The sequence below is a fragment of the Artemia franciscana genome, chromosome 13, assembly GCF_032884065.1.
Source record: "Artemia franciscana chromosome 13, ASM3288406v1, whole genome shotgun sequence".
NCBI lineage: Eukaryota > Metazoa > Arthropoda > Branchiopoda > Anostraca > Artemiidae > Artemia > Artemia franciscana.
Genome location: NC_088875.1, coordinates 44944298 through 44964332, shown reverse-complemented (window position 1 = coordinate 44964332; position 20035 = coordinate 44944298). Strand labels below are relative to the sequence as shown.

General features: G+C 32.1%; 1 protein-coding gene across 1 annotated transcript in view; it reads right to left on the bottom strand.

Annotated features, from left to right (window-relative positions):
- LOC136034985 (uncharacterized) overlaps positions 1–20035 on the bottom strand; it is a 76877-nt gene that overhangs the window by 20842 nt on the left and 36000 nt on the right. Inside the window, exons 7-8 of the mRNA XM_065716554.1 lie at positions 18822–18976; positions 4563–4802 (exon numbers count right to left, since the gene is read on the bottom strand). Coding sequence (XP_065572626.1) covers positions 4563–4802; positions 18822–18976 — 395 coding nt within the window. The remainder of the gene's footprint in view (positions 1–4562; positions 4803–18821; positions 18977–20035) is intronic.

Genomic DNA, 20035 nt, shown 5'->3' with positions numbered 1-20035 from the left:
CTCATTTGTATATCTTAATACATTTTGGAAGCAAATAAAACCCTTACAGGTACTACAAAATAGGGCAATAAGAATTTTTGGAATTTTCTTGCATCAATCATCAAAACTTGAAAATGTTTTGGAAACTAAAACATTAAAATAAAACATTATTCAAATAAACATTAAAATAAAACATTAAAATAAAACAAAAAATAAACATTAAAATAAAACATTATTCCTCTTCTTAAATTTGTTAGATTTAAATGATATACGAGTATTAAATACTGCCATATGGCATTTTCAAATCCAAAATTCTAAAAATTATTTCTCTGACAAATCTCTGTTAATTTTACTTCCTCGTTCGGATTGTCGGAGGTCTGGGATGTACCGAATTCCTTTTGTAAGTTCTGAAAGGTCAAGGTTTTCGAGTAGGTACCAAATACCCTTCATTGCAAACAATTATAAGCTGAATGATAAAATTCTGTTTGATCCATCCCAAAAATCTCAGCTAAATTTAAAAAAAGGAAATATTAAAGATTGTTTGCTAAAATTTTTATTATTCACCATTGATGATGGAAAATTAAATTATTTGATCTTCTTATTTGTGTGTTTTGTTTTTGTGCCCCTGTGTCTGGGATGGCCTCCCATGCCCCTCCTGCCCGATATTTATTTATTTACTTATCCCGGTTACTTCTCTTTTATGAGTTTTTTTCTATTTTGTTTGTCTTTTGCCATGTTAAATTTTGGAATCATTATTACGATGAGATGTTGATGTTTTTCTATGTTTTTGCACTGTCCCAGCCTTACGAGCTCTGCTCTCTGTTGGGGCATAATATTGTTTTTGTATTTTTTAAGTTGAATAAAGAAAAAGTTGAAGTTGAAACAAATCCATTCAATAAAACAATTTTCACGGAAAACACCCAAAAATCGACTCGACTAAAATCGGCTTTGGATCACCTGAAATATTAAAACCGCTACTTAAACTTTTCTTACGAAATTTTTTATTAAATTTATAATACTTTTTCCACCACTGATTTTAGATGCATTTAAATTCAAATAATCAATCATCACATCCTCCTACATCAAGCAATTTTCTCCGTTATTTCTAAATATAGAGAATCAATTATCACTCTTTACAAGTCATACCTTTGAAAGTATAATATCCAAAGCATTCAGATAGATTTCTTAAAGATGTTTCTAGATGCCTCTACATTCAGATAACAAATTATTAAGTTATTTTTCAAGCGAGGTTTCTTCTAAACGTAGAAAACTTTTCTTGTCTCTTTTAAAATTAAACTTTTAAGCATACTTATGAAAGTATTTAAGTTCTTTTCCAGTTCTGATTGTGCCTTTTAATTCCAAAAATAAACCGTTAAGTTTTTTTCAAGCAAGGCTATTCCTTAAGGTTTAAAATTCTGTCGTAACTCTTTTAAAATAAACTTTTATCAATATTTAAAGTACACACTTCAAAATTCGAATATACCTTTATCCAGATGGTTTAGATACCTCTAAATTCGAATAATAAAACATCACATATTTTAAAACAAATTACATTTTTTCACAAATCATTGTACTTTTTTTAAACACATATCATTTAAAGCAAGCCTGTTCCTCATTTATAAATGTAGAAAATCTTTCATCACTCTCTTAAATTCAACTTTTAAAAACATACTTTTCGAACTATTGAGATACTTTCTAACATTAATCTTATATACCTTTAATTAAGAAGATAAATCTCAAACTCGTTTTTAAGCAGGCTATTTATAAATTCAAAAAGCCCTTCGTCATTCTAAACATTTAAGGAGTTACCATGGCAACAACAATTTTATTTTATTTATCATGGCAAATATTATTAGTGAAAACAACGAAGGTCTTCTTAATTCATGTGCTGCATGTATTTTTATTTTTATCCTTTTTTTGTATCGTATACCGATGTTTCAGAAATACTGACTTAATTTTCGAATTAGCGGTTGCTTAGGGTTCCTCGTCAAGTTTTATTTTCGGCTTTTCTGAATGTTATCATAAACCACGAAGGGGAGAGAGGGCAAAACAAGCACTTTTTCTGTAGGACGAGCCCACAAAATGTTACAGAATGGTATAGAGACCGTTTGAAAAAGACTTTTTGCTAGAAAGGGGCAATATTTGTCGTCCATACATCATACAATTTTCCTTCATTATATAAAATTGGTCTTCCACGAGGGGGAGGAGGTGTCCAACCTGGCCTTCAGGGAAACTCAGGGACCTTTGTGCTCAATCTCGCTCTATCTTGGAAAAAGATGGACAGTTCCTCGTCCGTAGGCAAGATTCCGACCCTGTTTTAGTGTACCTGATCACTATAATCAACATTATTGCACATCAACGAAACTACATAAACATGGCATAAAGAATAAGGTTTAAAATCTATACTTCATTGCACAAAATTTTGAAATAACTCTTTTCAGTCTTAGTACTTAAAAAGTTATCCAATAACTTAATTGCTAAAGGGAAAAAAATGTCGTGGTAGTTTTCGTAGTTTCATCATTTTTGTCCAGTTAATAGATAAAAACCTAAAAAGGGGATTCGGAGCAATTTTCATAGGAGGTAACGGAGATTTAAAAGGAGGCAACGTATCAAATGGCATAAAGGGTATTCAAAGCAAACGCCCAAGTCCAAAACCCACAGTCTATCATTCAAGGGCGAAATGGAATTTTTCACAGTCTTTTCTCTTACAATTCCTCCACATAAAAAAATCTTGGCTATAAAACATCAGCCAAAAAAGAATCATCTAAAAAAATTTACATGCATAAAAAAAATTACTATTAAATTTTTTTTTTTACTAGGCGGATAAATTTTGAATTAACTTTAGGCGTATGGTTAGATATACTACAAATTGAGGCATCAAAAAAAACATTTAAGGCCATGATTTATCAAAGATTATTAATAATGTTTTGGTGATAATTTGAATTACAATATTTAATTAATAATAAACATAATCTATTAAGAATTATCGTAAAATTGCTACAATACATACCTTCTTGTCAGATAAGCAGCATTACATGTTGATTCAAAAAATTACAGGAGCCCATACCTCCCATATTAGATACGAGATACAACCCCATTTAGGCGTGCGGTTGTATATACTGCAATTTAAGAAGTCAAAATAATATTTAAGGCCACGAATTATAAATAGTCATCAATAACGTTTAGACAATAATTTTAATTATGATGTCTTAACAATGTTTAATAAATCATCATTAATAATTACCATGATTTATCAAAACACTGTTTTGCTGCTACAATACATACCTTCGTATCAGATAAGCGACATAGTGATTCGAAACACAACAAGAGTCACCCTTTTGTGTTTCATCTTCCAAAAGGGGGAAAGAATTATCCCCTATTAAATCCCAACGGACAGTTAGGAATTATATATTTCTGTTAGAAAGCACTTGAATAGTTCAATTAAATAGTTAATGGCCGTGCAACAAAAGCAGTACATTCCAGCACATATTCGTTCACACTTAAAGCTCGTAACGTTTCAAATGGTACAAAAAAACGCACTTCATTGGTATTTTGGTCTTTTCTAGAAGGAGAAGAAGAAATACATCGCTTGACACCACCAGTAGGCCAACATATATTGTTATTCATTCATTCTTAAAGCTCAAAACCTTCAAGACGTTAAAAGAATCTATACTTCGTATGTATTTTTATCGTAAAGGAGGTGTGAACTGCCCCTCACCCGAAACTCCCTTGCACCTTTGGGAAAGCATTTATGCGTTAGAAAACACTTGGCTAATTTGGTGAATGATTAATGGCCATGCATCATTAGCAGGCCTTTCCTGAAAATGTTGACATGACTTCATAAAATTTTGATTTTTAGACAAAAAATACTTCCATAAACCCCCCCCCCCTCTGAAGTATGAAACCCTACCACGAAGTCTGATACATGTAATTAGAAAGCACACAATTAATTTGATAGAAGGGTTAACAACCATGCAACACTTACTGATATTCATGCAATTTAATGCTCGAAGCATTCAAAACCTAACAAGTATTCAAATTTAACACGTATTTTGGTCTTTCCAGGATAGGAAGAAAAACTACCCCCCTCTATTTGGAGCCCCATGCATTTTGGTTTTTTGAAAGAAGGGAACCCCCCCCCCCCTAAAACTGAGTGAGCCCTCATGGATTACACCCATAAGTTAGGAAACACTTGACTGATTTGATTAAATGGTTAGTAGCCATAAAACATTAGCATCACCATCTACACATACTGTTATTCATTCAGCCTCCCCCCCCCCCATGGAAACACAAAAAACTGATGATGAATTACACCTATATGTTAGGAGACACTAGACTGATTTTAATTAAATGGTTAGTGATCATGCGTCATTAGCATCACCATCAACACATACTGTTATTCAATAAAGAATTGATCCCCCCCCCCCCGCAAAAACCCCGAACACTTTGATGAATTATATCAATATGTCAGAAAAAAAAAAACTTAACTGATTTCATTAAATGGTTAATGGCCGTGCAATATTAGAAGCACCTTCCCACACATATTGTTATTCATTCATGCTTAAAGCTCAACGTCATCTTACTATAAATATCAACAGGTCGTCCTTTGTAGTCAACGGACAAACAGTAATTTTCTTTGATTGCAATTTCCTTCTGTTCCGTATCACAGACCGAAAAATCCGAAATATTTTGTTTGCAATAGACATCAGGACGAGGAGATTCAGTAATACCACCTAGGATTCGTGTTTCAAAAGGAATGTCTCCCTTTTGATCGAACTTAAATTTCCCAGCAACGGGACATCGAATTGGAACTGGATCCTTGGCTGAAGAAAAGAAATAATTTAAATAGAAAATGAAATAGAATCCTTTGTTAATTTACGGCGATGATGAATTTCAAAACCTTCGAAGATAATCGAGAAGAAAAGAATTTTCGAAAATGCACTTAATAAAACATAGCAAGAATGAAATAATAAAAATGAAAATATTACAACTCTGCGTCTCACAGCCGTCATCAACTTAGGTTTCCAAAATGGCGTATAATTAAAGAGAAACTTCTTTTCTTTAATATAAGGGTATTTTTTAGAAAATTATTTAGTTTTAATTCCAAAATTGTCCCAACTCTAAATCATTTTTGACATAGAAATAAGAAAATATAACAGAAAATGCTGCGCCTCAAGGAAAATGACCAATATTTTTTGGAAAAAGTAGATATGGCATTGATAACTTAACATTAAAATAGCGACGAAGACCACACTGCCTTTCCATAACAAACAAATACAACGTAGAGACAATAGGGAAAATTTCAAGACAGTGGAAATTATTTCTGTAGATATTTCGGCCCTATGTCCAAGGGCCGTCTTCAGCACAATAGAGAAACTATATATATATATAAAAGAACTTACATCAAATTGTGAGGATTAAAACTGAATAATTAAAAACACTTTTTAAAACTTTTTTTAAAAATAGCCCTAGCATCCTTACTTCAACGAAGTTCAACCAGGACTGGCGAAAAGAATGAAATGAGAATATAAGCTCATTCAAACTGAAGAGAATAAAATGATTAGATGCAATTTCTTAAAGCTAATCTTGCTTGTTTAGCAGCCTGTCTCAAAGGCCTTTTCGTAGTTGGTTCAGTACTATTATAAATCGGTTTAGTAAAATATTTTGTTAGATCATTTTTAATTAAATTTGAGTATAAAGAATTTAGTGAGTATTCCCCCAAGTCCCTGTTCAAAGAAATATTATTATTTATTTTGAGATTAATTTCGATTGATTCTCGAACCACCTGTTTTATTCCCAAATCATTACTAATGAGTAATGAATATTGTCTCTACGTTGTATTTGTTTGTAACTTAACATTGATCTCAAAAGTAATGCTTAAGTTTGAGAGTAGAAAAATCCAATCAGTAGCAAGACAGAGTCGCTTTCTTACAGCATTTTAAGACCGTAAACATGCAAATAAAAAGCTGAATTTCTTTAATGAAAAACAGTGTTTCCTTGGCATATGTTCCCAACTTGTAATTCATGGACGCCCAAGGAAGATTTTTGGTTTCAAATATCAAAAACTTTGGATAAGCGAGACGGAAGACCCATACAGTGAACCCCTCCATAAATCCATTATTAAAAATACTTATTAAAGATGCTCAGTCTTCTTGAGTTTTTTTTATATGCTCAAAATAAATAGCGACGAAGACCACACTGCCTTTCCATATTAAACAAACACAACTTAGAAACAATAGGGAGTTTTTTTCAAAACAGTGGAATTCGGTTCAATGAATATATCAGCTCATATTCAATATATATATATATATATATATATATATATATATATATATATATATATATATATATATATATATATATATATATATATATATATATATATATATATATATATATATATATATATATATATATATATATATATATATATATATATATATATATATATATATATATATATATATATATATATATGGTGTTGTGCTGAAAATGGCCCTTGGGCATAAGGCCAAAATATTCACTGAATTGAATTCCACTGTCTTGAGAAAATTTCCCTAATTTTTCCAAGTTATGTTTGTCTGACGTTCAAAATAAATATGATTAGGAAACCTCCGGAGTTCGAAAGCGAGAATATAATACGAAAAAGAATCAAATATAGCCGTTTTTGAAAAATGCTGCTTCTGTCCAGCCCTTTCATTCACTGGTCACGTGAGTATGCCGAAAAATCTATTGTTCATTTAGCACTTTTGCCAATTCGTGTTAGCAAATCTTAAGGTTTTACTGAAATGCTTTCATAGATTCCAAATTCCATTTACCCCATGAAATTCCCAAGCCCATAATCCCACAAAATTCCTAATTTCCAATAAAATCTACAGAATCCCAAATGCCCAGTTAATCACTATACCGTGTCAATCAAGAATTCAATTTAGGAGCAAGTTCTTTGATGTGATTGGTAAAAAAGAGGAGCTACATTCAAAGCTAAAACCTGAACACCCACCATCTAAAAAAACGGATTTTTTTTTTCTTTTAAGGATAGATTTCAACATATAAAATTCTGTTATAATTTCAAATTCTGTTATAACCAAAAATACGATTAGGGAAACGAAAATTTTCAGAGCAAAAATCTAAATCTTTCGAAATGTTCCATAAATTTGTTAAAACCGATGCCAACTATAATGAAGGAGATTTACATCTATAAATAGTATAACTTTCAATTCCTTAGCATTCTCCCGAGCTTAAAAGTAGTTTTGAAGACATCTTTCCAGCTATTTCTTTAGATAATAGGTCCACTAAAGATTCTTTTTCCATCAAAATTAAAAAGGAAGAAATTTTAATCTTAGTTAACAAGAACTCAATAATTTAATCGATATTACATGTAATATCGGTCTGTAAAGTTTTGGATTGCAAAAAATTTCAAAACCTCGCACCGGTCAACGGTCAAACAAGTTTAGGAAGCATTATACTAAGTTTTAAGATTTACAAGAATCTCACCTTTTGCCATTTTTGACAACTTTTTGGGACACCAACACTGGATCCCGAAATCCGATATAATGCGTATTTACTGAAAATTTCCTGTATATCCTGCCATTTTCTGAAATTAATGGTAGCATACCTACGGCAACTTTGAATTTTTGTTGGGGAGGGGGGCAATTTTCCTAAATCCTCACAAACGAGCATATACTATTGTTCCTTTTAAGAGGTTACCAATTAGAGATTGCAAGCTATTAATTCAGTTATATGGTTGAAGATAACTCGTACATGTTTCTTGTTTGAGTTTCCACAAGAAAGGCCCAACCAACCTTGAGCAATATCACTGTTTGTTCTTTTGAAAAAAAAACTTCTTCCATTCAGCTATTTTTGTCTTTATCCTAGGTGTTTCGTCGTCAGTTTTTTAACTTTTAAATCCGTTTGAATTATATATAATATATATATATATATATATATATATATATATATATATATATATATATATATATATATATATATATATATATATATACTAGCTGTTGGGGTGGCGCTTCGCGCCACCCCAACACCTAGTTGGTGGGGGCGCTTCGCGCCCCCCCCAAGCCCCCCCGCGCGCGTAAGTCGTTACGCGCCATATTAGTTACGCGCCATTGTAGTTGTGTCCCTATGTCCCACCTGTGAATATAGATAGATATATATATATATATATATATATATATATATATATATATATATATATATATATATATATATATATATATATATATATATATATATATATATATATATATATGTTTTTAACTACGTAAAACTTGCGAATATACAACATTCTTTGCTGTCCCATTGTCTGTGCATATAAATAGATTGTCAGGTTTACCGACTCTTGAACATGCAACATATAATGGTCCATGGGAAAACAATCCGTATTCAGATCTATACCTCATGATTCTAATGATTGCCCTTGAGCTTTGTTGATGGTGATTGCTAATCGACCATTCCCTGAGTCGCCATCGTCATTTATATATCCCCCTGTGCACCCCGGCGTCCCCTTTGTAGTTATGTCCCTGTGTCCCGGTCGTCATTTATATTCCCTGTGTCCCGGTCGTCATTTGTGTCCCGGTGTTCCAGTCTGTGATTTATCTTTGAGTGTCCCGGGCGTCATTTATATTCCTTGTGTCCCGGTGTCCCGGTCGTCATTTATATCCCCCTGTGCCCCCCGGCGTCCCCATTGTAGTTGTGTCCCTGTGTCCCGGTCGTCATTTATATTCCCTGTGTCCCGGTCGTCATTTGTATCCCGGTGTCCCGGTCTGTATATACATTCGTTTTTTAGTTTTGTTTTTCTCCTTTATTTTTTTCCTTTTTTCTTTTTTTTCTTTTTTAGTTTATTTAGATTTTTAGATTTTTTAGTTTTTTTATTAGTTTTTAGTTTTTTTGTAGTTTTTACCATTTTTTTAGTTTTTTTAGTTTTTTTTTTTACTTATGTCCTGGTCGTCATTTATACTCCCTGTGTCCCGGTCGTCATTTGTGTCTCGGTGCTTTGTTGATTGCTAATTTATATTATATTTATATTTATATTTTTTATATTTATTAATATTTTTTTAGTTTTCTTTTTCTCTTATCTTTCAGTTTTTTCCTTTTTTTTAGTTTTTTCTTTTTTAGTTTTTAGTTTTTTTTTGTTTTTTACCTTTTTTTAGTTTTTTTAGTTTTTTTAGTTTTTTTAGTTTTTTAGCTTTTTTAGTTTTTTTATTAGTTTTTAGTTTTTTTTTAGTTTTTGCCTTTTTTTAGTTTTTTCAGTTTTTTTTAGTTTTTAGTTTTTTACCTTTTTTTAGTTTTTTTTAGTTTTTTAGCTTTTTTAGTTTTTTTTCTTTTTAGTTTTTTTTGTAGTTTTTACCTTTTTTAGTTTTTTTTCTTCTTTTGTATTAGTGTGAAATTATTCAGACGTCATATGCGGACAAACACGATGTCACTCGACAGACAGACAGACAGACATAACCCACAAACAACTTATTTTTATATATATTTATTCATATTTTTTTAGTTTTCTTTTTCTCTTTTATTTTTCAGTTTTTTCCTTTTTTTTAGTTTTTTTCTTTTTTAGTTTTTAGTTTTTTTTAGTTTTTTACCTTTTTTTAGTTTTTTTTAGTTTTTTTAGTTTTTTAGCTTTTTTAGTTTTTTTATTAGTTTTTATTTTTTTTGTAGTTTTTGCCTTTTTTTATTTTTTTCAGTTTTTTTTTAGTTATTAGATTTTTACCTTTTTTTAGTTTTTTTTTTAGTTTTTTAGCTTTTTTAGTTTTTTTTCTTTTTAGTTTTTTTTGTAGTTTTTACCTTTTTTAGTTTTTTTCTTCTTTTGTATTAGTGTGAAATAATTCAGACGTCATATGCGGACAAACATGACGTCACCTGATCCACACACAGATCCACACACAGACAACTTATTTTTATATATATAGATATATATATATATAATAAATATATATATATATATATATATATATATATATATATATATATATATATATATATATATATATATATATATATATATATATATATATTGTATGTGATTGTATGGATGAGTAGGGTTACGGCCTCATTCAAGTGCTGGTCTATATTAATCACTAATTTAGGAAAACAGTCTTCCTTTTCTCCTTCTGTCTCTTTTTTTTATGTGTTTGTGCTGTTGCATTGGTGATTTCTCTTTTCATGATATATATATATATATATATATATATATATATATATATATATATATATATATATATATATATATATGTGTGTAGTATTTGAAGTATTCTTCTTCGCTGATGACGGCTGTTACAGACATATGAAAAATATTCCAACTTGTAATTATTTCGTCGTTGCTGTTTTCTGAAAAATGCCATTTCCTGAATTCTTTCTTTCTCAATTATAGGATACGCTTTTCTTGCTGGTTTGTCCCTATTAATTTCGATATCAATAAGGAAGCCAAATAGATAACAATAAATACTAAAAAAAAAAACACACTAGAAATATTAATAATCAGAATACTGAAACCTATAATAAAATATACAACAACAAGAGACACAAATAGCTTCATCATCAAAATTGCGTAAACTTAAAAGCTTAAAGCTATACAATTATCCTCATACGGCTAAAAGAGGAAAAATAATGACTGCAGATCAAATCTACTTCGAAATGACTAAAACTATATTTCATACATATCTACTTAATAAATAAAGAAACATTCCCCTATAGGGGGTGTCATAGAATTTGTTACTATTTTGTTCGATATTTAAACACTGTTCTTTGCCAGCATCAAACTTTAAAACCGTTGAATAAGTGTCCATAAAAGATTAGTTGACACTCTATTCCAGTACTTTTTTAAAATAAAAAAGTACATATCTGTAGTTCTTCCATTAATAGGGACAAGAGGGGGAGGCAATTTGCTTCAGTTGCGATAGATTAAATCTATACTTGGTTCTTTGCTTCAGTTGCGACAGATTAAAAAAAAAGAGTTATACTTGGTTTTATTGCAAATATCAAACAATTAGCCAGAGGTTTGATGCTGTTACGTGTCCAAAAAGGCGAGCTACAAACTAATTACAGATTAGCGAGTTTAATTATAGACTTAGGTCACGGGTGTGAATTATTTTCTTTCATTTGTTCTTTTTAGGTCTGTCGTAGCACAGTGGACTGATGTTCTGCTTGGTAATACGGAGTACCCGGGTTCGATCCCCGCTGCAGCAAGGTTGGGCGACAAGCTTACTACTTGTTCCTGTGAAAAACCTTTCAGCAACTGAAACGTCGACTCGACGCCCTATGCGCCAGCAATGGCCTAGGAGGATCTTTATCCTTATCCTTTTTAGGTACTTTCTACCGATTGCATTTTGTTTTCCAAATTGCAGTTCATCAATTGTGTTCCTTATAATTTTTCGATGATTGTTTTTATTACAAAAGTTGTCTAGGCTTTATTTATTTAATTAGGTATATATAAATACAAATTATCTGGAACTTCTTTTTAGCCTATCTTTGCTGTTTTTGCTGGGTTTTTTTATCGTATCCTTTGTGAAACAAAAACATGTTGCAAGCAAATTGGAATCATACAAGAAAATTTAAAAAATTCCTGCCTTGGTCAAACCATCGAAATATTTTGGAAAGTGAACACTGTTTCAATTCTAATCGACTCAAAATGTTTTCAATCAAAAATTTTTGGAGGGCCCTTAATGAGGTAAATTATAAAAATCTGGGGTTAAATGCTAGAGTGAGAATTACCTCTAACCTCTTTAAAGGTATCGTGTAGAGTATTCTGGTGAAACAAAAAGAATCGTCATTAATACATCTCGTTATTATTGTAAAAAAAAACTAATATAGACGGTTACGAAACGGATAGACGAATGGAAACGGTAGAGACGAAGGATACAAGAAGCGATTGTTCTCATAGCAGCATGCTGGCTGAAATTTGGCAAGACTTTCAACTTTCATTAGTTAGAACACAAAGTGTTGTGACTCGGCAGTAAAATTTGTCAGTTTATAAATAATTACCAGACGAATACGGATAAGAAACGGATGAAAGGATAAAAACGGGTATTGACGGAGGCTAGCAGACGGAATTGTTCTAATCGCAGCATGCTAGCTGAAATTTGCAAAAGCAATAGAATTTCAACTTTAACAAACCATTTTCTTTCTTTGTTAATTTGGCGGTGGAACTTGTAACTTGATAAATAGTTTCCCCAATAATTCATTAAACAGTTTTGGATTAGTTAACTTAAATAGTTAACCAAACCAAATTGAAAGCTCTAATAACAATTTTGATGCAATGGTGAAACAGCAATCCGGCCTCTACTTAATAGAATTAAAGGAATTAGAAAAAGATTATACAATAAACATGTTCTTCTCCCAGGGTAGCAAATATATTAACTTTGGGGCATGATAACATACCCAAGCAATATAATAAATTAATATATTTTATGCACTTACATTAATATTTCCAAAAAGTCACTTAAAATTCATTTATTTGGTTTATTTGAAATTATTTTCTTTAAGTACTAAGGAATTTAAAGAATAGAAACATCAATTTAATACATACAATACATCAGTTTGCTATGTTGCTTCAAAGTCATATCATGTTTTCCAATAATTCATTTTAATTATCAATATGCATGGTTTTAGCCGCGTATTTCTCAGTATTTTATTTTCTTCATTTTTATTGTTTTCATGTTGTCTTAGTAATAACTATTTACGTCGTTTTCTTTCCTTTTCTGAAATTAATTGTTCTACTACTAGCAAGAGTTCTACAAACTACGTCTCTTTTATAAAAAAAGAAAAAAAATACACTAAAATCTAAGAAAATTGCACCATGTCTACCAATTCACACTCCAGTGCTTACTGCCAACCTACAACTTACTATAAATATCCACAGGCCGACCTAAATGATCAACATCAGCACAATAATCAACGTCAATAAAAAGGTCGCGTTGCTCTGTGTCACATACATACGCAACAGACACGTTGTTGCGACAATTTACTTCTGGCCGAGGAGCGTCGGTTATACCTCCTCGGATCTGTTGCGAGAACGGTAAATATCCTTTTTGGGCGAAGCTGAACATTCCTGCTACAGGCCATCGAATGGGAGTTGGATGTTTGGCTAATAAAATAAATCAACTTCTCTTATAGAGCTGTTTATGGAAAGTATAGGAAGAATGAGAAATATTCGAAAATTCATATTAAAGAGACAACAAATTCCTGTAAAATTTTATTGAAGAAATATCTGAAATTATTTGTCTCCCGAGGGCATAATGTACATACCTCTATGAAGTTTTTCACGCATTTTTGTTTCTAGCTATTTTATGTTTTTGATGTCAAATTGTTTTACCTTCTGTTAGATTTATTGTACTGTTATACTATTTTTATTTCATCTTTTGCTGCTGTCGTTTTTTTCTTTTTTTTTTTGTTTTTTTTTTTTCTTTTTCAAACCCTTCCTCTTTTTTCTCAGTTATTGGGGAAATAGTGCGAATGTTTGTCGTAACTTATTTATAACAGCAGAAGTATGATGATCGATAGAAAGAGTACTTCCCTTCTTGGTTCCAAAAGAAAGCTATTTTAGGGAATTTAAGGATACTCTATATGCTTTTAAATAAAATGTTATTCTTTGAAATAGGAAATTTAAATTTAGGAGAATAGAAAAGAGTGGTAAGATATATACAAGTATATACTGTATGCACACAGGCACATAATATATATATATATATATATATATATATATATATATATATATATATATATGTATATATATATGTATATTTCATTTAAGGTCAATACGATACCTTAAGAAATCACCCTACCTCGTCCCTTATAAATTGTTAGCTTATATCTTAAAATAATTTAGAACCGATTCGGTATTCTTGCCATAACTCGTTGAGTTTGGTAAAGAGATCCAGATAAACGAAACAGAATACGACACCAATTTTTCCCAAAAATTTTAGAAAAACCCATTGAAGTTCCTTCATTTTGGGCCGGAGAGGAAGATCTTTGGTTTTAAAGAAACTTAGATCGTCAGAAAATGTAAGTTCTTTTCCGTAAACCCAGCCCCCGAACAGAGATCCTGAATACGGCCCTGCATTTGAGTAATAGGGCCGCTTTGGGAGCCTCTGTGGCGCCATCCGCTTTGACTGAAAAACTTGCGGACAAAAACGATAATAAAAAACCACCGTCTGTTCAGTGAAATTTTAAAGTCAAACCACAAATTCTCGACATTTTTCGATGATAGCTAGTCCCCTGAGAAAATTCGCTTGACCGTCTTTGAGAAGGTCACCCGAAAATCAAGCACACAAAATGATTTTTAAGGAATCGTATCGCCTTAATTTCCATAGAGTAGCTGTTATAGAACTATAGTCTAAGCGGTTCTAGGCATTTATCCCCCCGGAAAATACCCCCCCTTAAACAAAAATACCAGAGAGGGGGTATTTTCGCGGTGTATATAGGCAGGAATTACTTTTCACGAGGGGGGGGTATTTTCCAAGGGGGTAGGTCTAAGCAGCTATGACCTAGAAATAAGTTTTTGGTGGCATTATTACGCCACTATACACGCGTTATACGCGTGATAAAAACGAAAAAGAAAACATATTCTACTAACAATTTCAAATTTTAAAAAAAACAACAAATTTTAATTCTTTCTAAAAATTATTCCAAATATCAAAATGCAAGTTTTTATTCAGAAACATAGAAAAATCTAACAAACGGCAGACGTATCTTTTTCATAATTTAATATAGAAAATGTATGCAATCAAGTAAACTAAGAAAGTGGCAAACGTTTAAACAAGGAAATTGAAAACTTTGCAATTAATTTCCCGAATAGTCAATGAAGGTAAACAAACAGCGACTTTCTAAACGATAATTGAAAACGCTTTTAAAACAAACAACATTGGATCTCCCTTGGAAAACAAGCAAACCAATAAATTAAAATGAAACTACTCAACATGCAAATGAAGAGCTGCTCCAAAGAATCTCGAAAGTCTATTTTTTGAGCATTTTAATCCAAGCTTTGAGTCGGTTTAGCTACCCATGTGCAGCAATAGTTGTCTCTCTCATGCTACTTAGGGGTTGTTAACCCTACCTACAGAGCTTCAGGGTAGTGAATACCGTAAGGTACTGGTACTAGATCACTTTGAGGACCTGGAGGCATGACTTAGATGCTTAAATCGAAAGATTTGTCATTCATTTCCTGAATAACCAATGAAGATAACAAGCGCCGAGTTTCTACATGATAGTTGAAAATAGTCATAAGACAAAAATTAGAAGTACCCCCTGGCACGTACGCAGGGGGGGGGCCTTCTGCCCCTCCCCCCGAAATTTTGTGAACTGTTTAATTTCCCCATGGTTTCTTGGAATTTCTGGCAAAAATAGGACATTTATTAAGAATCTAGATACATGTTTGAACCCTTTTTTGGGGGATTTTACAGCATACAATTATCCGGTCAAGTCACTGCCCAATTATTAATCCATTTTCTGTCTAACGTTTTACCCTCTTGATAGTAATTAGCAATTGTACTGTTATTTTTTTTTGTAAAGAGAGTTTGCTTTCCACAGCAAAATAGAGTTATCCTTGATATTAGGGCGTTTATCCCCCCTTTTCAGGATAAAGTACAGCTTTAAATGGATCAATTTTAAAAACTATCATTTTTCATTAAAATCTACGTTTTTGCAATAGAAGAACCCCCCACCCCCCCGCAGCACCCATATCGCAAAGTTAATCTGTATTTTCCGATATACGTGCTTTTTGCATTACTAAATAAAAAAGTGCTACTTTATATCTGCTGTTTCGAAGGTTTTGGACCCCCCGAAAAAATTCCTGCGTACGTGCCTGAGTACCCCTTTTCGAAATTAAGCACAATATAATTGCCTTATGAGTCTTTGGGGGTATAGTAAAACGTAATATTGGATGTATAATCCATGATAAATAAATATTAGCTATTATATTATTATATTTCGTATAAATTTAATTTTTTATTAAACAGGCGCTATGCTTATCATGTTTAATGCAGTAAGTTGTCATTTTCAGGACCTCTAAAATCTAAGGAGGAAATGTGCCTCCTCCTACCCTTCCCAGTCAATCCTATTTCTTAAAACTTTGCCCTAATGACCGCTACCTGACTAAAAAGGAACGCGGAATTTTATTGTTTTTAATTAATTATCTTTTCTCTAAATTTGAGTCCCTTTGAATCTTTCCAATGTTTGTAAATTTAAATGATCTTGAATTGAAATATTTGCGCTGTGGTGATCTTGATCTCTTGATCTCGTTAATGGTGGATTGGTCTCTGCTCGGTGATATGAGGCCAGAAATGGATCCCAGATTAGAAGTGATATATTTAACTTAAGCTAACAAATGTGTAATTTGAAGCCATTGTTCTTCCGAATACTTTCGATTCTGCTTTGGCTGAGCACATTTCCAATCACTCCTATCATTTTATACTGCTTAAGGACGCCTCGATTACTTCTAAAGATAGAGTTTTCAACAATGGACAATGGAAGCCACATATATATAACCAAAAAACTTTTCTGACTTTATGATAAATAAAGACAAGGAAATCTAAAGGCAATAGATATTTTGCTAAGAACACGTCACTCACAAAAGGGGTCAATCAAATTCAATGACAAAGCGAAAAGCTGCCTCGGTCTCTCTTTTTTTTGCCAATAAGTCTCTCTTTTTTTTATTTTAATCTTATTTACTTTCTGGATGCGACAGAAAAAGCAGAAATCGCATATTTTGTTACTACTTGGATTGTTCAGAAAGTAACAATTGTAGTTTTGGTTTGTTGTAATTCAGATTTCAATAATTTTTTATCTTCCTGCTTTTTAACTTCTCTTCTTGTTTTTTTCTCTTTTTTTTGTTTCCTTATTTCACACCTGTCAAAAACTCCTTGCTTACTCCTGCAAAGAATCTGCGATTGTTTTTCCCTTTAATTTTTTTCCCTGCCATAGATTTTTTTTTTTTCGTGGTTGGTCAGTCCAGCTTTATATGTCCTACTCATTAAACCTGTAATCGATTTTCTTATTTGTTTACTAAAATAGTTCATCATTTGTTAATTGTAAGAAATTCGTTTAAGTTTTTCACCCTAAGAACTAAAATCTAGGATTAAAATTTAAATTCTAGGCAAAATTAGAAATTCCGGTGATATTTTTGAAAAGCCGCAGTTTTGCGCTATACTTTTTTTACGATTCGTTTATTAAAAATTGGGGGGGGGGGGGTTGAAAGTGAGATATATCCAGAGTTCAGATTCGTTTATTCAACATTAAATTTGCAACAAAAACAAATTCAAAAAACAACTTCAATAATGTCTCCGTATTGTACTATGACCAGGTAGTAACAGGGGGATAAAAAAAGGAAATATAAAAAAATGTATATACGAGAAAAAAAAGTATTATTAGCAAAGAGAGAGTTGAATTCAGACTTCAATAGTGGAGAATGAGGAATATGTAAGGGGTTGGAAGTGTGACGATTATAAGAAGGCTCATCAAAAATAAAGAATATGTTATTACACAGGGTATCAGGAACGTGGCCATGCAATTGTAGAAGAATGAAAGAACCACACGACAGAAAACAGAGAAAATAAAAAAAGCGAGAGCTTAAATGTAGAACGGTTAGTTGCATGAATAATCGTCCTTGCTTTATCATTAAGTTTAGAAAAGTGGCACCAATGACGACGGAAGGGTAGGTATCCAAATAATGGGGCAATATGAAACACTGATCTAAGCAGTAGGGAAAGATTCTAAGGCCTGACCCTGGAAATATACGTTTCAGCTTTTTAAGGACTCCCGAGATTCCTGGAGACTTTCATTTTGACCAAGTCAGTTTTCTTCTTCTTCTTGTTTGGATTATTATGGAGACGATTTCACCAAAACCTAATCACCTTGTTTTGTCTTCCTTTTTCTTATTTTACTTTGAATTTCCTTTTAAGTTTCCCTAATCTTTTTTTTTTTTTACCAGCAGTGTTTCTTCTTTGGTCACAGTTGTGACCAAATTCTATAAAACGAATCTTAACTAATGTTACTGCTTAGGCTTTATCCTAAAAAACTGAATAAAACCGATTCAGAAATATACATAAGAAAAGAAACATACCCAACAGAAGGTCACATATAAATTCAGCCCTATCAGGAAATCTCGCCCAAGAACAGACAGTTCTGTAAGTCATATGTACTCAGGGCAACGCAAAGCATTACAGAACCAACCACAGCAAACTCTGTTAGAGAGTCGTAGAAGTAAAGGTTGTAGGGTTTTCTTCGTCTTTTTTTTATTCTATTTTGACTTTTACCTCTATTTTTTACATTGAATACTTAAATATTTTCAATTTCCTTCTTTGGCAGGAAACATACATTTGACGTGTCTTTAAATATATTTAGCTGCCAACCAAGGTCTTTAAAACGAGCCTTAACTAATATCAATGAGTAGGCTTGTAGGCTTTATCCGATAAACTAAATAAAATCAATTCAGAAATAAAAAAAGGAACATACTTAAGAGAAGGACACACATAAATTCAGCCCTACCAGGAAATCTCGCCCAAGAACAAACAGTTCCGAAGTCATATGTACTGACGAGAACGCAAAGTGTTACAAAACCAAGCACAGCAAACTCTGTTAGAGGGCCGTAGAAATAAGGGTTGTGGGGTTTTCTCCGTCTTTTTTTAATCTATTTTGAATTTCACCTCTATTTTTTACACTGAATACTTAACTATTTTTATTTCTTTTTTGGCAGGAAACATACATTTGCCGTGTCTTTTATTATATTTAGCTGCCAACCAATATCTTTAAAACGAACCTTAACTAATCTCAATGAGTAGGCTCTGTCCTATAAACTAAATAAAACCAATTCAGAAATATATAAAAGAAGAGAAACATACTTAACAGAAGGTCATATCTCCATTCCGCCCTACCAGGAAATCTCGCCCAAGAACAAACAGTCGAGAAGTCATCTATGCTCAGGGCAACGCTCTTTCTGTATCTAATAATGTTGTGATGACGCGGTACAAAATCAAAGCAAATGAAGTCCTTTTGGCTAAAAGTAAACAAGATAATCCGATTAATTGAGGGATAACTCTAAAGCTTAAACTTCAATTGAAATTTGGTAAACAATTAAGAGCGTCAGAGATGAAAACTAACTAATCAAAGGCAATGCTTCTGCACTGTCTAAGTAAAGAGTCATGCACTTTCCAGGTATTATTATCGTTTTTTATTCTGGCCACTTGACATGGGAAAACATAGGAAAAAATCCATGACCAAAACACCTTTAGTTAAAATAGAATATTGAGTTTTATTTCTCGGAAAATTTTGTAAGAACTTACACATTTACATCTATCAAGTGCTTTGATTCTACAATCTAAAACGTAGTGCGATCTAAAAAAAAAACAATCCAAAAAGAAGATCATATCGATTTAGCTTCTGAGTAGCTCAATCAATGAAAAGGGGAAGTTGAAAAAAAATCCAATATCTAAAATCAAAACAAATTGTGGGTATGTGTCATGACTAAGAAACCTTAAATGAGGTGTCCGAAAAGCCTTACCACATTAGCCTTACCACAAAAGCCTTACCATGATTTAAAACATGTGGTTGTCTTCTTTAAGTAAATTAAACATTTAAGACTGGTGCCAAGATGTGCAAATTGTTTCTGCTGCTGGCTTTAATGAAAGGTAGCAAATGGAGTGTCAAGAAACAAATCCTTTTTTTTTTCTTTTTATCAGAAGGATTTTAGCTTCTTCGGGTAAAGCAAGCCCTGACCGCCAAAAACAGTGCACAGCAACTTAACCTTAGGCTAGAACCTACGATTTTGTTCTGGGAGTTGGAGGTCGGCATTTAAATTTGTTTAGTTTTCCCTCACCTTTCAGGAATTCACTGAGCAAAAATGCAAAAAAGCTAGAAAACTTGCACAAATACATATTTTCAAGATGCACACTTCCTTTTTTGCCAAAAGTCATTTGACTAACTCCCCCTGATATTGGTCGGATGGATGACCACAAATACTCGTGGCTAAAAATTTATTTTTTATATTTGCGAGACCCCACTCAAAAAAAACTTAGTTCTGCCTTCTTCTATGGATTGAAACTGTGTACACCAATCT